A 20,429-nucleotide genomic window follows, 5' to 3' on the forward strand; every position below is an offset into this window, starting at 1 on the left:
TTAACGTACAGTACAGAACTTGTTTATTTAAACATTTTTCTCAGATAAATGTTGAAAGGAACATTTAACTGAAACATATTTTTTTCTATACAAAATTTTTTTTTAAACCTCAAACTTAGTGTACCAATATATATAACTCGCCCAGATAACTAATTTATTCTAAAACATACTTATTTTTGGTAGATGCTCTTAAATTTTAATTTATAACATCACTTTATCAAGTTGCCTATAAATGTATCTTCAATTAGTTTCAATCAGAAATTGCCTTATTAAAACATGAAATGTAGAGTCTTAACCGAAATAGTTTTATAACTGTTTTTTCACACTAGAATCATTGCAGCAGCCATCTTCTCAATTACATATTTGTGTGAATGAGCCAAATTAAAATGACCATTTGATGAGAGCTTCTGGCATTGTGTGCTCAACTCTCCCAAAAAAAGATAGTTGGATTTTTAATTAGGTTTGCTTCCTAAAACATTAACAGAGGGAGTGTTTAGAAACCCAGCCTGCTTCTAGCCCATGGATGTAGATTCAAATTAAACCGACACCACTACTATCTGTGTCTTTGTGGAAATTACTCAACCTCTCGGAGTTTTGGAAAACTCATCTGTATAGTGAAGAAAGTAATCAGACCTACCTCCAAGGGTCTCTGTGAGAAGTTAATTGGATAACACTAATTAATTGCACAAAACCCAGCAAATAAAAAAAAAGTGCTGTAGATGTTAGATGCTTGTGGTGGTGGTTACAGAAACTCCTTGGATTTCATGATTGTAAACTCTACTTAGCCCTTTGTTCAGGTAAATTGGTTTATATTTAGCTAGTAATATAGGGAGCTCCATATCAGGTACCTGTCAATCTTTTTTCAAAAGCCTGGCTAAACGAATCAATAGGCTTTGCAGATGGCCAGAGGGATATGTAATACAGGCTCTCCGGATAATTCGGAACTGATTTCCTCTGTTAGGACAGACCCATAGAAACTCTGCACAGACCATATGCTAAGTAATGCTCTCAGTCCCATGAAAAATTCTGTAATGACATTAGGAGATACCCTCTCTATGATGTCCTCCCACAGGATAAAAACATGTTCCTACAATCTGGCATTTAACCGAGAAATAGTTCTGTCTTTCTACCAGAAATGATTAGTTTTTATAAGATTTTGCAATTGATTCAGTGCTTGTTTTTTAATTTAATTCTTTCACTTTGATCCTAAAATGATAAAAACTCCTCTCACAATATGCAGGCTGGCCTCCCTCTGACTATTTAATTTCTTTCTATTTTGTTTGCTGTATGTTTATGATTCATGTTCAAGGTAGTTTACCTTGTTTTATGTATGAATCATTGTAAACAGACTTAAATTCTCTTTGAATGAGGTGGAACATTAAAGAAATAATTAAATGTTGTACCCAATACAACTAAGACCTCAGTGAATGAACCTAAAATGCCATTTGTGTTGCTGCAGATACAAATGAAATTTTGCTATATAAACATGTGGTTAAATTTATTTCTTATATTAAAAAAACAGCATCACTACCTGCTTGGTGTGGTTCAGTGGTTGAACATCAATCCATGCACCAAGAAGTCACGGGTTCAATCTCCAATCAGGGTCCATGCCCAGGATGTGGACCAAATCCCCAGTGGGGAGCATGTAGGAGGCAGCCAATCGATGTTCTCTCTCATTGATGTTTCTATCTCTCTCTTTCTCCCTTACCCTCTCTCTAAAATCAATTAAAAAATAAAAATAGCAGCAGAGACAGAAAAAAATGTGTATAAATTGAAGAAAGTTAAGAAAGAAACCATATATATGATTAAGAGAATAAAGAAATAGCCTTTGATGATTAGATATCTGAATTAAGTAGCTGCACAAGGAAATTACATATTTATCTTGTATAATGGGTTGGAGCATTATAAAAGAATAATAAGCTACTGTATTTGGCAAAAGTTTTGGACCATAAAACATAAAATAATATGATAGAATGATTTGTGAAAGAAAATAATGCCCACTGTATATTTTGGATATCTTATAAAGCAACTGTGATTCAAATGTTTTAATGGAACCATATATCATGATTTTATTATTACCCTGTATCTGCTTTCTAGTTATTTTCTATTTGGTGCAAGCAAATGCTCTTGAAGGTAGACTAAACTGAATGAAGTAGTATTTGAAAAACGTAAAACAGATATATAACACTTTACCTTTTTTTGCTTCTCTCTCTAATTTCTCCACCTTTATTTCCACAGATTTTTTTTTTTTTTTTGATGAAAAGGTAAGTATAAGAGGAGGCTGGAAAATACCTTTTTCATTGTTTTATTAATGAATTTTACCTTTGGAATATGAATAACTACTTACTCCTAATCACAGAATAAAATATATCTGTATAAATTAATCTTTCCTCCATCATATGTTTATAAGTATTTATTCAAATTATTCTATAGTATATAGCACAAATCATAAGTTAAAATAATATTAGACCCAATATATTGTGTTTTCATCATAATTGTCTCTTATGAATTAAGAGGTATTTCTTTCCACAATCTACCTCAATCTGTTCAAATTTGCTGTTTTTGTAACAGAATATTTCCTTCAACACTACTTCATTTTTAATGCTTGTACTATTCTTACAGAGCAAATGTAAGCAATGTAAGAATGTCTCCAAATGTTCTAAAACTAAAAAAAAAAAAAAAAAAAAAATAGTGTTTTTAATTGGTCTTCCATGAAAATGTGTTCAGTTAAATAAGAGTCTACTTATCTTTCCTGAAAACAAAAGCAATAGTTCAAATACTTTAAACATTATTTAAAAATAAAATTAAAATGTTCTCAATGAAATTACAGAACATATTTTGTGTGTGTTTGTGTTTGTGTGTGTGTGGGGGGGTGTTTGTTCATTTGTTCTGCTATTTTTTTGTGTCTAAATGTTTTAGTACCAAAAAAATGAAAAACATAAAAAGTAGAAAATTTATGATCTTGACCATTTAAATGGAGCAGCTAAACCCCATCCTTTTTTTTTTATCCTCACCCGAGGACATTTTTGCATTTTTTTGTTCAGACAGAGCGGGAGGGAGAGAGAGGAAGAGAGAGAGAGAGAAACATCGATGTGAAGGGACACATCGAGTGGTTGCCACCCGCACGACCAACCAGGGCCGGGGACAAACTGCAACCAAGGTACGTGCCCGTAGCGGGAACCAAACCCGGGTCTCTCCAGACCGCAGGCCGACGCTCTAACCGCTGAGCCAAACTGGCCAGGGCAAACCCCATCCTTTTTTAAAAAAAAAAAAATGTATATTGTGAGAAAAATGGAGAATGGGAAATAATATGCATTTTAAAAAATGTATATCATATCTAGTAGATGACAGATATTAAGTGAAGAAGTTAATTTATTATCTTTCAAAGCTTTTTAAAATTTCATCCAACTGAAACTAGTATAGCTTTGAGTATAAGTATTCAAATATTTATTAATTATTGAATCAGATGAGTACTGTAACTATTAAAATATGAAACAACCCTATTGAAACCAAACACAGCATAAATGACTCTTTAATGAATCAATATATAATAGAATCTTAGGAAAAAGTAAAATCTAATTTATAAGTCATTTTCTTTTGGTTAATTCTGCATATAGAAAAATATATATGACTTTGGAAAATGCAAGTGATACAAAAATAAAAAAAGAAAGAAAAATTTACCTTAGTATATGTGAAAAATAATATCAGAGATAAAACACAAATTATTGTGAATTTGTACAATTTTGACAGAGGTTTAATCCTTAGCATAAACTATGCTATTCACATTATTCCATGATAGCGTAGTTTCAAATAACAATTAAGAATTTATACAAAATAAGACACCATAACCCTCAAAATTAGCACAAAAGAAGTGAAAGTCACAGAAAACCTTTCTTTGTAACTATGATTCCGTGTTGCTAGTTCAATACTGACACATTGGAAATCATTTAAAATTCTGCCATATGACCCTAAACACTTACTGGATTTTAAATCTCTATACTTTTCCACATTTCACAGAATTAAACATTAAAGTTACTACAATAATAATACCAAAACTATTTTGTAAAAGTCTAATTGCTTTCTGGGCTATTGTCATTTCTGTAAAAATCTATGACTTCTTATAACATAATGAGTTAAAACATGAGTATTTCCTTTTGCAAAGAGAGACATTTAGTTCTCTTTCTTTATCAAAATAAATCCCCAAACTGAGAATTTCAGAAAAACAACAGATAAATTCCCTTAGTGTCAAAACAATAAATCACCAGGACTGGGAATAAAACCAAATCACATTTAATTTTTTAAGGAATCATGAATTATACCTTGAATATTAAAAAAAGTAGGATTTCATTTTATACAGGGTGTGGCAAAAGTAGGTTTACGTTTGTTCATATGGAAAATAATACAATAATTAATAAACAATAATACAAGAATAAACTGTTTTGTGTACTCACAACTGTAAACCTCCTTTGCCATACACTATATGGAGTTGGTGTTTTATTTTTCACTACTTTCAATTTATTTTACAGCTATTGTGTATCAATTATAGAAAGTGTTATTTTCAAGGTTGTACTATTGTAATGAAAGTGCTTCATTATCTGATAGAAATAGATCATTTATGATCATTGGTAATCTTTCCAACTATATCTTTGTGCTCAGTATACTTAAAGAAAATTGGCATGTGATTGGCAATACTTAAGCAATTTAATTTAGAATACATCAGATACAAAAGACTACACAAGTAAAGAAACTCTTAGGCACAATAATATATTTCCTATCTTCCAGCTAGGCTTATATATTTTTTAAAGATTTCCACTGGTTTGAGCCTGGCTGCTGTGGCTCACTGGTTGAGCACTGACTCATGCACCAAGAGGTTGCTGGTTCGATTCTCAGTCAGGGCACATGCCCAGGTTGTGGGCCCGATCCCCAGTAGGGGGCATGCAGGAGGTGGCCATTTGATGTTCCCTCTCATCGATGTTTCTATCTCTCTCTCCCTCTCCCTTTCTCTCTCTCTAAAATTAATAAAGAAAAAAATATATATAAAAAAAAGATTTTCACTGGTTTGATAGGATGGCACCGCACCAACATACCTGATATGTGTGATATACTCAGTTCACGTGGTATAAATAGACATAAGGAATTAACCTTAATGTAGGGCTACGAAAGTGGCTATGGGAAGGAGATATGGAGTTTAATCTGTTGCCAATGTGGAAAATCAAACGATGGTGAGAGTGGAAGCTGACATAAGGGCTATTGATGTGAACTAGATATTGCTAAACAAAGTCAATCTTCTCCAATAACAGAACAGTATTACTTTCACCTGTATAATTGTTTTTTTTGTTTTTTGTTCAGATAGAGTGGGAGGGAGAGAGAGGAAAATAGAGAGAGAGAAACATCAACATGAAAGGGACACATCGAGTGGTTGCCACCCGCATGACCCAATCAGGGCCAGGGAAAAACTGTAACTGAGGTACATGCCCTTAGTAGGAACTGAACCCAGGTCTCTCTAGATTGCAGGCTGACACTCTAACCACTGAGCCAAACCAGCCAGGGCTCACCTGTATAATTTTATCAAATATTTCTGTGGCTAAGTGAGGTAGGTAACTACTTTAATTTTGTCCATTTGCTCAGACCCATTGTTTCTTACTTTTACTTATATATCTAATCCATAATAAATTTTATAGGTAGTACATTAAAAATAGACCCTTTTGCTAATCACTCTTTCCTATCCCCACCCCTACCAATCACCTGATCTCCAACACAACACCTTTTAAAATGTAAGCCAGCCCTGGCCGGTTTGGCTCAGCGGTTGGAGTGTCGGCCTGAGGACCAGAGAGTCCCGGGTTCGGGACTCATACCAAAAAAATAAAAAATAAAAATAAATAAAATGTAAGCCAGAACAATATCTCTCTTTGTTAAATGTCTAAGGTAATGCTGCCAGAAAGGATTATAATGCAAGTTACATATGTAAATTCAGATTTTCTAATACGTACATTAAAAATAAAATGGTGAGACCCAGCCAGTGTTGGTCAGTGGTTAGAGCAACAGATCATGTACCAAAGAGTCTTGGGTTCAATTCCCAGTCAAGGGTACAGTACCTGGGTTGCAGGTTTGATCCAGAGTTAGGGTGTGTGCAGAACACAACCAATTTAAATGTCTCTCTCACATCAATGTTTCTCTCTCTCCCTCCCTTTCCCTCCTTCCCTTCTACTCTCTCTAAAAACCAATGGAAAATATATTCTCTGGTGAGGATTAACTAACTAAATAAGATGGTAATATTAAATGTAACCTATGTAACTCAGTATATCCAAAATGATCATATCAATATGTAACCCATATAAAATATTAATACGATATCTTATTTTTTTTCTGTACTAAGTCTTAGAAATCTGGTGGGTATTGTATGCTGTACTTATAGCACTGCTGATCTGAACCTGCCACTTTCAAGCACTCAATAACTACATATAAATAGTGACTACTATATTAGACTACCGTTATAAGGACTTTCTTACACAGAGGAAAATGTTAAATCCTCCAGTGGCCTAAAAGGTTATGTAATTAATTTTCCACATTGATATTTATATTCTTGATATAACAAACATGCTCCTAACACTGTTGTTTTTATATCTGCAATTTTCTCTGGAATAACTTCCACCAATTTGTCCCCCAATTCTCCCATTACACACACACACACACACACACACACACACACACAAATGCACGCACAGGTGCACACACATCAGCACGTGACTTTCTCGTTCACTTCTTTCAGGTTTCTGCTCAGATTTCAGCTTATTAGAAAAGTTTTCCTCAGTCATCCTATATGAGATAGAACTTCTCTTACAGAATTTTATATTGCTACTTGTATTCATTTGTCTTTATTGCAGTTATCACTGCCCAACATCATATTATATATCAATTTTGTATTACTATTTCTTTGCTGTTTTCCCCTAATACAATGTAAGCTCTATGTGAACAGAGATTTTGCTTTTCTCACTGCAAATCTCCAGTGCGTACAGCCTTTAATTTAATGAATACATCACCAGCTTCCAGGTATGGATATCAGGACTCAAACAGTTTAATTTACTGGCCCAGGATCTCCTGGCTAGTCATTGGGGAACTGGGGCTTGATCTTAGTTCCTCTACATTTAAAAGGAATAGCTGCCTTCCAGAGGGAGAAAAAGTTAATATATTGCTTAGGAATTTCTTAATGCATTTTCCTCAGAATGTTTTCTTATAGGAATTTGATAGAATAAATAAGCATTGTAATTTTTTATATCTTGAGAGTATAATGTTCTAAATGAACAGTTGTTTAATTAACACCCAAAGACTAAATCAAACCTACTACATGTGTTTGGCAAAAAAATTTTTATTTATAAAATTATTTTGTTATTAAAATTATTAATTTAAAATTATTTTAATTTTTGTGGACATTCAATAATTATAATAAATATAAGTGTTAGTAAAATATCACTTGAATTTGAATATCATTATTAAGCATTATAAAATATTATTTTAAACTTACAAAAAGTTCCCTAACCCCACTCCAACTCTAAAACAAAGAGAAGGTAAAAATGATCAAAGGTAATGTGTTTATTCATTTGCTCTTCAACTTAATATTTCCCCTTAACACCAAGTCTATATTATACTGATTTATAAAAAAAATAAGTGTTACCATCTATTGTTTACTGTTCCATAGGTTCTTTTTCCAGGAGACTTTATAATTCTCATTCTAAAGATATATATCTCAACTAGATTTCTAAAGTATGATTTGTTACCTTAATACCAGGAACTATAATTTACAGATACATTTCAGATGCTATATAAATATTTCATTATATTAATATGGATTCATCCACATCAAAGCAATAATTACTGCAATAAAGTTCTCTATCATTGATTTTTTTCATATTGTATATACAAAGTAAGACAAGAGCTTGAGCAACTTGGAGACCTAAATGATCCATTCCAATTCATATTGTAACACAGTATTTCTAAACTCTTTAATTTATGCTTTTTAAAAATGCCATTTCTGCAGATTCTTAAGAATTTAAATTTTAGAATTTAATTGGGGCTGCATGGTGAAGTGGAAGGAGAAAGGAAGAAGACATAAAATGCAAATATTTCCTAGCTGCTTCTGAAGACACTATTGCCAATCATTTGTTGGTTCTATATAGTAAGGTATCATCGACCTTGTCCGCACAGTTCTTCCTCCTACTCTTAATCTCAAGAATTAGGAAGAGAAAAACAAGACTCACATAGAGATAAAGTCTAAGGTCAACCTAAAATACTTCAGAACAGCAATGGCCAGTTTTACTCAGTGGTTAGAGCACTGGCCCATGGACCAAAGGGTCACAGGTCTGATTCAATTCCAGTGAAGGGCACAGTACCTGGGTTGCAGGTTTGCTCCCAAGCCCTGATTCTCAGCCCAGGTATGGTGTGTGTGGGAGGCAACAAATTGATGTATTTCTCTCATATTGATCTCTCTCTCTCTCTCTCTCTCTCTCTCCCTCCCTTCCTTCCTCCCTCCCTCCCTTCCTCCCTCCCTCCCTCCTTTCCACTCTCTCTAAAATAAATAAGTAAATAAATGAACAAAATATCCCTTGGGTAAGGATTAACAAAAACATTAAAATAAATAAAATAAAATACTTTAGAACATAGATGTGCAAGGACATCTATAGGGGGCATAGAATTAGCTGGAATACATTAATATAATTTAAAAGGGATGTGTTTCATTACAAGGGGTGTTGGTTAATTCTGTATGCATCAAATAACAAAAGTAATAAAAAATTCAGTAGAGCCCTTCAAGCCAATTTCAGGGGAGTGGAGAGTAACATTAGCATCACTATGCCAGCTAACATTTACTGTGAGCATCTTATTTTCCAGGCACTATGCTCTTAGCCATCAAAGGATACTGACTCCCTTTACAAATAATTTCCCATCATCAAACGGATATAGTAGCTCATTCCATTTTCCTTTCATCAACTCTCCCAGTTTGTACTGGTTTCATGCTTACCAAGGAAACATTGGATTATGATTTGGCCTCGTATAAGTATCTTCCTAAAGAAAAAAAAATAAAAGTGATGACCATGTGGAATCCTAGTTTTTAACTTTATAGAATAGGGATGTTTCAAACACAGAAAATGGTTTTGATGATGTTGTGACTTGCCATCTAAGAATGTCTATAGAAAATGAATGTGCTGGTTAGTCTGGTCCCTGGAACAATAAATTCTTATTTTTAATTAACAAGTTGGCACGCTACTGTCCATCTCAGACGTGTGCTTTTTCATTATTCACTCCTGAACATTAAGAGTGAGTGTTTGGCCCGGCCAGTGTAGCTCAGTGATTGAGCATCGATTCATGGACCAAGAGGTCACTGGTTCGATTTCCAGTTAGGGCACATGCCCAGGTTGTGGGCCCAATCCCCATTGAAGAGTATGCAGGAGGCGGCCAATCGATGTTCTCTCTCACATTAATGTTTCTATCTTTCTCTCCCTTTCCCTTCCTCTCTCTCTTAAATCAATAAAGAAAAAAGAAAAACAGTGATATGTTTGGGGTTTCCTGGTACTGAATCAGGTCTAACAGTCCTTATCACTTGCACTTTCATCTACTAGAGTAGCTTACAAAATGAGATCAGAAAGGCTACACATGGTATGATTCCAACTCTGTAACATTCTGGGAAAGGTAAAACTGTGAAGGCAGTAAAAAGATCAGGGGTTAGTGGAGAGGCGAGAGATAAATCGGTGGCACAAAGAGGATTTTTAGGGCAGTGGAACTACACTGTGAGATACTGTAATATGGATACATAATATTATACATTAGTCCGTACCCACAGAATGTACAACATCAAGAGTGAACCCTAATGTAAAGTATGAACTTGAGGTGATAATGATGTGTCAGTGTAGCTTTGATTGTAAACACCCTGGTACAAGATGTTGATAGTGAAGGAAGCTATAGGTGTCCATGGTGGAAGAGGGTATAAAGGAGTTCTCCATATGTTTTGCTCAATTTTGCTGTGAATATACAACTGCTCTAAAAAAAAAAAAAAAAAAAAAGTGAACTTTTTTTTTTTAAAGAGGGATCAGAAATTTTTGTGCTTAAGAATCTCTAATGTGCCCTGGTCAGTTTGGCTCAGCGGTTGAGTGTTGTCCTGCAGACCAGAGAGTCCCGGGTTCAGTTCCCGCTAGGGGCATGTACCACCAAAAAAAAAAAAAAAAAATCTCTAATGTAATACATATTTTTAAAAATTTACCGAAAGAAATCATTCACATGCCTGCTATGTTTACTGCACCAGAAAATTTGCTTTTAATTCTACCAAAAGCAACACAAACTTGACATCCTTGTTCCAATATTCAAGATGAGGAAGTATGGCCTTATGTGTTAAATATCTGTAACAGGATTCAGATATGTAACAGGATTGTCTGTCTGAACCCATAAACTGAGCTCCATTACTACACTATGAGGAGAAAATGCAAAGCTGGCCTCTCTCTGTCTTACCCTACTGACTTTGGGCTACTAACCTCATTTCTGTATAATATCTATTATTTATTAAATGTTCATGGTTTCCATGGTCTGAGATGGCTTATATCATTTAGTTCTTATCACAGTCCTATGATATAAGTTTTATTATCTGTTATCAACTAATGGTGAAAACAAGTCTGGGAAATACTAAATTATATGCCCAAATTTGTGTTTCAAAACCAAAGTTATATAAAATCAAAGTTCCTTTCAAAGGGATGCATTTCTCTCAAGACTTGAAAGTTGCCTGATTTTTCTCATGCATATTTTCATATCCACTTAAAAGGAATACATTATATAAATTGCTATGAAATTATACTTTTATGTTGCCATGTTTTGAAGTTTTCATAAATTGTCTCAATATGAAGAAAGGGGCATTATAAATTTGCTTGTACAAAATTTTTATTCAGTAAAATATATTGAGTATTTAATATATAACTGGAATTATAGAAGTAAAAAATAGATTTCCTAGCCTCATGGAGTTCATATTTCAGTGGGAAGTTGACATATAAAAATATTAAATAATTTTTTGAAAAAAAAAAGAATAAAGGGTAAGGAAGAGCAACAATTTTCAATCTTTTTCGTCTTACGGCACACATAAACTAATTATTAAAATTCTGTAGCACACCAAAAATATATTATATTTTTTGCTGATCTGACCAAAAAAATAGGTATAATTTTGATTCATTCACACTGGTGGGCTACTGTTGTTTTGACTTTGTCATTTTTTAATTTGACAATCTAAGGGAAAAGAGGTTGGTGTCCCCAACCAAATAGTCAGGTATTGCATATTTTAAAAATTTTTGAGGCACACAGGTTGAAAATCACTGGGTCAAAGGTTGAAGAGAATGCCATCTCTTTTAGATAGTGTAATCAGCCCTGGATGGTTTGGCTCAGCAGTTAGAGCATCGGCCTGTAGACCAAAGAGTCCCGGGTTTGGTCCCTGCTAAGGGCAAATACCTCAGTTGCAGTTTGTCCCCGGCCCCGGTTTGGGTCATGTGGGTGGCAACCACTCAATGGGTCTCTCTCACATCGATGTTTCTCTCTCTCTCTCTCTTCTTCCTGCTCTCCCTCCTGCTCTATCTGAAGATAAATGCAAAAATGTCCTCAGGTGAAGATAAAAAATAAGAATTACTGATAGTGTAATCAGAGAAAGCTTATCTCAATAGACAACATTAAAACAGCTAAAAGACAGGCATGATTCTAAAATTTTCAGGTGTAATTAGCTATTATTTTGATAAAGATTAAGCACAGATGAATGACTTTGCAGAGGTAAACAAGACACTATATTATTGTTATTCCATGCATAAATGGTAACGATGACCTCATTCATAGGAAATCTTATGTGAGATCTAAAGATTCAATTTGATAAAATATCAACAAATAATTATTGCAAAACATTTATGCCTCACTGCAACCTTAATTAATGCCTACTATTTTTTTTTGTTTGATATATAAATACTAAAAGTTTAGCTATTTTTCTGGAAACTAACAAGTGGGAGATACTTTGCTAGAGAGAGGCAGATTAACAATGATAATTGACATCTGTCAACAGAAATTCAATAAAAGACACAATAATAAATAAATACCAATGTAAAAATTATGAAATGATGGCAGGCTAATTTAGGGTAGTTAAGAGTGAAATAGCAAAGACATTTTAATAATTCTTGACAGCATTCAAAATATCAAAGAATTGCAGCTTAATAATCACAACTTTGCACATGTTCAAAGGCAGAAGGACATGGCATGTATTTTAGGATAATTAAATATATATCATTTATAATTATTCACTTGTTTTTGAAAATATAAGCATTAGCCATCTAGATATATCACTTTGAGAAATCATTTCCTGGAATAGCTGGATTGCATAGATTTTAAGCTATTTGAATAATGTGGGAGCACAAAATAAAGATATATACTCAAATAATTAATATTATGATTTATTTCTTATATGCTGCATTTGAGGTTATGTTGATGCATCAATCAAAGCATTCTAAAGTTATATCTTCTCACATCTTATTTTCAGTCCTATTTGAAAGTACTCTCAGAATCTTCACAGATTTCAAATAAAACTACTTATTTCAGGAAAATGGTAGGTTAAATTATTAAGAAAGTATGTTGAGTATATGTTTAAACTGAACTTTATAATGGTTAAAATGACCTAATCCAATACAAATTATAGCTGTACAAAAATAAATATATAAATAAACAAAAATCCATTACTCTGTAAGTTCTTCTATCTTTTTTTCCACTAGAGTCGGGGGTACATTAGAAACAATGACTTGCATATCCAGCTGATTGACAACAGAGACCTGAAAGAAAAAACAAAGAAACAAAAAAACAGAATTTGTTTGGTTCTTACTCATTAACATTTCTATAATTAAAAGCATTTTAAATTTTCTTCTCAACTATGCATTTTACCCAGTGGTTTCCATTTTTAAATTTAGGAATAAATAATTTTTAATCACATAATTTTCAGTAGATGTTGGGCATGTTGAGAATGACAGACCCTTTCTTGTTTACTTATAAGTTACAGAACCCTAAGTGATGTCGACTGCTGCTGATTTTGTGTTTGTTTGCTTTCTTGATTATTTACATGAAAGAAAGTGCTTTTGTTTGTTTAATTGGGTTAAGAACACTTAGAAAAATAAAAAAGCACAGCCTCAAGATTTTATAAACGTCAATAGATCATTCATTGTGACTAACAATCGGTGATATGGTTAGTTAGAATAATTCATTGCATAAAATCCTCATATATAGTCTTTATGTCTGCTTTAGCCAACTTTATTTCTGTGTAGATAAAGATACATATGTATACACACACACACACAGACATATATATCTTACATATAGGCTTAAATATTAATAGCTGTTAATAAATTTATCCTATTCATCTAACATGTATAGTTTTTTTCTGTTCTTACTTAGAAAAAAATGGGATAAAAATAAAAGCATCTATTCCCTGCATACAACCTACAATTTACTTTTTGTCTCAGTAGGCTACAGATTTTAATTCATTTAATTCTAACAACCACCATATCAGGTAGTCATACTATTATTCAGTTTTAAATAAGAAAACTAATAAAAATAAAACAAAGAAATGTTTAATAACTTGGAATCAATTAGCGCAGGCTGACTCCAGAACATGTGCTCTTTACTATTACCCAATACGGATACAAAAAATGTAAAGTCAATCATACATTGTCCTCCACATACATTATAGACACTATTCAAATTGTGTATATGCACCAGGACCATAAATTGAAAACTCTGGATTAGGCATATTTAGCGCCAAATATCTGATCATAATTTATACTAGGTAATAATTTTATATTGTAAGTATTTGGATATAGGCTCCACGTTGTCTACATATAATGACTCATAGATGCTCTATCAGGAGTCACAAACTCAGTGTTTTCAGAACAGACAGGTAACCTAAATAAGTGAAGTACTCAAAAGTATAAAATGATAGGGAGACAGGGAAATGTGACCAATCAGAGAGCCTAGGACTCATCGGCAGAGGTCAACTACTAACTCATATCTAGTGAATATTGCCATGTGAGAAAATAGGTCCAGATTTGCTGGATCTTTCAGTGTATTGGGAGAAAAAATTCAAACTATTATCTGAAATATTACAACTAGTTAGCAATTTTTCAAACCATTGTTTGAGCCCAGTAATTCATGTTCTGCATTGTATATTAAGCCAGGCATCTGTCTTACTTCCACTTATGAGCAAACAGTTAATACTAGCAGCTACAACACTTTATCCCTAACTTATTATAGATGTCTACGACCAAATATTTAAATTTTTCTTAAACATGTAGATGATTATGTACACACACACACACACACATACACTCATCTAAATTCATTAGAAAAGAGATCATCACAGTTTTTGTGTAACTTTTTCTTTGTTTTTTCATCCTGAGTGAAAAAGAGACAGATGTTACACAGAAGCATTTTTTGTTTTATTAGTTTGTTTGTTTATTTATGTATCTATTTTTTTAGTTGTATAATTACATGGCAAAAATCTCTAGAATAAATGTATATGATGTTTGTAAAATTATTTTCTCCTTCCCTTTCTCCTTTCTTCCCTCTGTCCCTTCCTCCTTCCCTCTTGTCTTTCTTTATTTTCTTTCCTTACTTATTTTTTTTCCTTTTGTTCAACATTGGATAAAAAAAATAAAAAAATAAAATGAAATAGAAATTCTGATAAAAACCAAGCAGCCTGGAAGGAACAGGAGTCATAGAGTGTTATCTCAGGAAGAATAGATTCCTCAATCTCCTTTGTAGTTTGGTGAAACCATAGGATGGAAGTCTGACAGATGTAAAGTTAGTGAAAAGAAAGAAATGTACTTAAATATTTGCTATGTGTGAACCTTTTCTGCTCTCTCAATTTTAATCTAAATAAAGAAGTCATAGAGAAGGGCAAAAAACCTAAGTTGTAGGAAATAGAGTCCCTGTTTTTCTATTTGCAGGAAAGTTGTCGAGAACACTCAACCGAGTACCCTTTCATTGCTGTCATATGAGAGATTGAATGTGTGATTTAGAAGAAAAAGGAATCAAGAAATTTTTAGCCTAACGAACTCAAAGATGATTTGGTCATCAGGTGAAGCTGAGAAGACTATAAAAGAAACAAATGTGATGAGGAAGTGGAGTTCAGTTTAGGAAACATTAAAAATATATTTTTATTAGATATTCATGTATAATTATTGCATGTGCAAATAGGTATATGAGTTCACTGTTTAGAAATTTATATATTAGAATTAAAAATATACATTTAATATGGTTTAGTATATAGATGATATTTCAAAGTTATGGGACTGACTGAGTTTACTGAGTCAATGAGTACAAATAGAAAAGAGAATTAATGTCTGAGCCCTGGGAAATATCAATACTAAAAGTTCCAAGAGAATAAATTGAACAGCAAAGGAACCAGGAAGGAATAAAGAGTAAGGTAAGAAGTGAGCAAGAGAGAATGGTGGCCCAAAAGCCTAGTAAAGTTAACAATCAGTCAAGTGTTGCTGATGGTTCAAATAAGATGAAGCCTGAAATTACCAGTCCATTTAGTAACAAGAAGCAATTGATGACGTTGACCTAAGTTTGGATGAGTGTTAGAAGTGTCATTGTGATTAGAAAGAGTTTGAAAGAAATTAGGTGATAAGAAATTAGTCAACTCTAAAAATGGATATTTCTGGAAAGAGGAATAGAAATTAGTGGTCGCTTAAAAGAGATGTAGGCTAAGAGGTTTTTTTAAAAATTATTTTTGAAGATATAAAGAAAAAAAAAGCATGGCTATGAGAATAATCAAATAAAGAGGGGAGACTGATATTAATGATGAATAATAATAGGGCATGAGAGAGTTGTTGAAACAATGTCCTAGAGCTGGTGAGTGGGATTTGGATCTACAGCACGGGTTGAGTTCATGGCTCCTGATCAACACATAGAGTATCCATCTAAAAAACAAAAACAAAAAAAATAGGGCCAAGAATGTCAGGGGGTAAATTGTGGTAAGTAGGTGGATTTAGTGATCCAACTTTAGTGGAGTTGCAGAAGTATCCTAAATGCTTTAATTTTACCTTTCAGTGAGATATGTTGCCAATTAATTAGGCAGTTAGTGGGGATGAGGGGAAGATGTTGAGGATTGTAAGAGAAAAGTTCTTCCAGGAGAGGAGTACTATAAATGCATCAGGAAATATAGTGTGGTTACTGAATAATATAAGAGCTCACTTGAGAGATTTCATTATTAATTTAAAGAAAGACTAATTATACAATTATATATGTTTTTGCAGACATATTGAGCATGGGATAAAGAACACTGCAATTAACTAGAGTTATGGTTTTGTTAAGTGAGTATGATTTAGGAAGAGAAGGCAAGGAAGTTGAATTTTTATGTGATTGAGTGCTTTTAATAATTGATTATGCACCACAAAACTGGTAAGCAGGAAAGAGAGCACATAGGGGTTAGAGAAAAGGTAAAAATATAGCTGGCTAAATGAATTAAGGTCTTGGTAAGGACAAAAGAGTGCCAGAGCCAGCTGAATGCATTCAGTAGTATTGTCAAAGAGTGTGAGGTTTGAAATGGAAATTATAGAGGTATTGCTCTAATTGGTAATGGCTAAAATAACTCTGGTTGTTAAGTGGTTGTATAGGGTGGATGGTAAAGCCAATGGAGGAAAGGCACTCAAGGAAATTGTGAGTTCAGAATACTGGAAGATTTATCTTTCATATAACAAAGTTGCCAAAATTAGGACAAAGTAATTGCTAGAGATAGTAACTCAGGAGCTCAACTCACTGAAATATGTTAGGGATAGACTGCTGATTTGTGTGGTCACAGCTGTAATGTAAGGCAGTGAGTGAGTGACAGTTAGATAATGAGACTCAAGGTTGGAGGAAGATCTAGAAGTAGCAATGAGGTGCACTGAGAATTCTACTTTGCCAGTAGGTAGTATGAAGACTATGGCAAATAAATATAGAACAGAACACAAAAGCCTTTATTTTGGAAGGCAGCAGAATAGTAGATCAGGGGAGAACCACATTTGCATTAAGCAAAAAGGTTTTGTCTAAATTAAAATCTTATCTTCACTCACACTTACTAAAATTTTTTAAGTGGTTTCTTGTTGATTTTAGGAAAGAGTTCCAGTAACTTTATTATTGCTTGGAGCTTTCATATGGACCAACTACTTCCATCTTCAGCCCCGTCTCTTACTTTCCTTCCCTCATTCTTCACTCTGAGTAAATATCTATCAGTTATTAAGACCGGACATCATTTCTTTTTCTTCTTAGTTTTGATACATTGTTGTTCCTTCTTCATAAAAGTTTTACTTCTCTCCATATCTCCCTTTTCTTGATTTAAAGGATATCAGATCTTTTAAATAGTATTTGCTGGGAAGGCATATATATCCTGATTTATAAATATAGAACATCGTGATTTCTTTGAATTAAATGTTTCTCAATATATTTTGAATAATTTCAAAGGTATGTTTCATAATTTCCACATATCAGTTTATAGAGTCCAAATAAAAATCCCATACACTCACATTGCTTAAGTACATATTACATACATAATCTATATAGTTACATTTGTTTGTGTTCATAATATTTATTATGCTTAATATACTAAATTATCATTTAGCCTTAAAGCACCATGATGTATACATCTTAACAGAGAGATAGCATTATTCTACCTAATGTTTATAGATATTAATTTGATTGAAAATCTATGTCAACCTTAATATCTTCTATGTCAAAAGCTTCTTGGCTTAGATTGGCCTTTGTATATTCTATACAGCTTTATTGTTATAAATGAGAATGTTGTGACCTTCATACCCACCACAATTGTGGTAATTGTCTTCACCATTATCTAAAAAGAAAAATATTTGATCACTGATATCTGCATATATGAAGATTAAACTTGTCCAGAGAACTAAATGAGGAAAACTGAGAATTGAAGATTTAATAAGATGTAAAGAGTAAGAAAAATTATACTAGAGTCTATCTTTAAGGGACAAACATTTCCAATAATAATTATACTTATAATTTTTACTACATTCATCAGAGAAAAGTCCAAATAATGATAGAGACTCCATGGAATGGATGCACTAGTGTTAAATATTTTGAATTAATGTTAATAGCAAACCACTCTTGGGAATAATCAACCACTGAGCTTCTGAAGAAAAAGTCAAAATAGGTAAGCGATATTGACTGAAACCAAATGTAACTTAGTCAAGGATCATCAATGTCATCACTGGGACTTTTGATAAAACAAGGAATAAACATTCATTTAAAGATGAACTTGCTCCAAAACATTTCCTTTTGTTTTCTTAATTACAAAAGTCCTAAGAGTAATTTAAACAATAACAAAAAAAATATTTAAATTTTTACAACACAACTTAGTAAAGCTTTTTAAAATTTTAAGTAGCTCCAACCTAACATATATTAAAAATGAGATCCACAGACCAAATAGAATCCAATGCTTTATTGTTGTCACAATCATATATAAAAATGCGATGTATTTCTCAAATATTTAAAATAAAACACAACAATCATAAAGCTATATTTTTTATACACTAAACTATAGCTATCAACAACCTGGATAAAAATTAATCACCTTCACATTTTAGAAAGCCCATTTCAAATAAATTTAAAAATTTTCTCAATTGAAAACACTGACCCCAGACTAGTAGGCCATGTACCTCCTTATTTGAAGATTTATTTACTTACAAGTACATCTGCTTTTCCACTTAATCCCTTCCCATAGTCGTCAGTTGCGATGACTTGAAACATGAAGTAGGATCTCCTCATATTATGGAATAGCATGGCCGTTTTGATAAGCCCTGTATATGTTTCTACCACGAATCCTTCTTTTCCTTCTTTGATTGGTGGTATTATGAGTCTGTATGCCATGGCACTATAATTACCAGTATCTTTATCAGTGGCCTACGAGGGAAAAAACACAGGTTATAAATAACCAGAAAAACAAAACAAAACAAAAAAAAAACCTTTATTAAAAGGTTTATTTCTGTGTGTCAGACTCCTGTTCCTTGTGTAATAATAACACCGAAAAGTCCTCCTAAACTTCTATTTTTCTGGATGTCGTTAGGTAGATTTATAGCCTTTGTGTCCACAGGGTTGGGTGACTGTCATTAGAATAATAACTACTGAACTGTGGATAAAAGGACTTAGACACTAACAGAATCTAGTTGATGAATCAGGTGTTCTGATTGGTATGTCAGATGGGTTCAGCTCTGGGCTGTGATCCAAATTGGCTTAAGGATGGAGATTCAATGTTTAGCTAACCATTATCTTGAGTATAGCCATAGCATGTGTTTGTGTTTTTTATGTAATTATTTCCTAAAAGGGAGATAAAAATAAAGGCACTAATATACCTCCAATGACAATAAGACAAATAAAACTTCAGAGCTTTTAACCAGTAAACCCAGAGATGTATAAAGAGATTCTAATTAGTTAATGCCATACCATAATAATTAGCAAGGGTTAGAATACGAATTCAGCTTCTCTTTTTCATTATTTTATACCCTGATTAACCAGATTTGTTTCTGGTGGTAGTTACTTATGATCTGCATGTTAAGGTTGCTTAACATTTAGAATTTTAAAATGGTAGATAGTTGTTTAGAATATGTTCTGTATGTGTGTCTGTGTGTTTAATAAAGCTATGAGCTAACATATTAGGCTATCTCTATGGCTTCTACTTCAAGGACATTTTTCAGAATGCCAATTTAAGAATTATTTCATAGTAAAATATTTGGAGGCAGAATGACTAGTAGAATCTTAGTGAATTTTTACAAAGCTATATGCACTCTATTCATGATACTAGATATGTAAGTTTTGTGTTTCCATTATTATTTTGTTATCCGGTTATTCTTGTTTTACCTAAAGATATGATTATTAAATATTATGGATTAAGCATTTATGATTTGCCATCACAATGCTAAAGAAGACTACAAAAAATAATCTTATTCACTAAAATCTCTGAGGAATGTATTATTCTCTATGTATATTAGTGTTGTCCAATAAAACTTTCTGGAAATGTTCTAAATGTGCTCTAATACAGTAGCTACTTGACACATATGACTATTGAACACTTGAAATGAGGCTAATGTGACTAAGAAACTGAAATATTACTGGGTTTAATTCTTATTAAATTTAAATAGTCAAAGGCTGCATAGTAAGTAATAAAGTTGGGATATAAATAATGACAATACTAATAAATAATATAAATGTGTATTAAGGTACAGCGTGAACTTGACTCTCTGGCTTCAAATTTGATACATGTGCTTAACCATTAAAACACTTCGGGAGAACTCTATCCACCTGATAGACAAGGTAACTTAACCCAGATATTTTACTTCAGGATAAAATATTTCTTGAATTTTCTAAGTTAAGATTTTCAA

General features: G+C 32.8%; 1 protein-coding gene across 2 annotated transcripts in view; it reads right to left on the reverse strand.

Annotated features, from left to right (window-relative positions):
* PCDH15 (protocadherin related 15) overlaps positions 1 to 20,429 on the reverse strand; it is a 737,327-nt gene that overhangs the window by 42,499 nt on the left and 674,399 nt on the right. For both annotated transcript variants that reach the window (XM_036264711.1, XM_036264710.1), the window contains 2 exons: positions 18,739 to 18,954; positions 12,739 to 12,827 (listed from right to left, as the gene is read on the reverse strand). In XM_036264711.1, the coding sequence (XP_036120604.1) occupies positions 12,739 to 12,827; positions 18,739 to 18,954 (305 nt within the window). The remainder of the gene's footprint in view (positions 1 to 12,738; positions 12,828 to 18,738; positions 18,955 to 20,429) is intronic.

The sequence above is a fragment of the Molossus molossus genome, unplaced genomic scaffold (genome assembly GCF_014108415.1).
Source record: "Molossus molossus isolate mMolMol1 unplaced genomic scaffold, mMolMol1.p scaffold_m16_p_17, whole genome shotgun sequence".
NCBI lineage: Eukaryota > Metazoa > Chordata > Mammalia > Chiroptera > Molossidae > Molossus > Molossus molossus.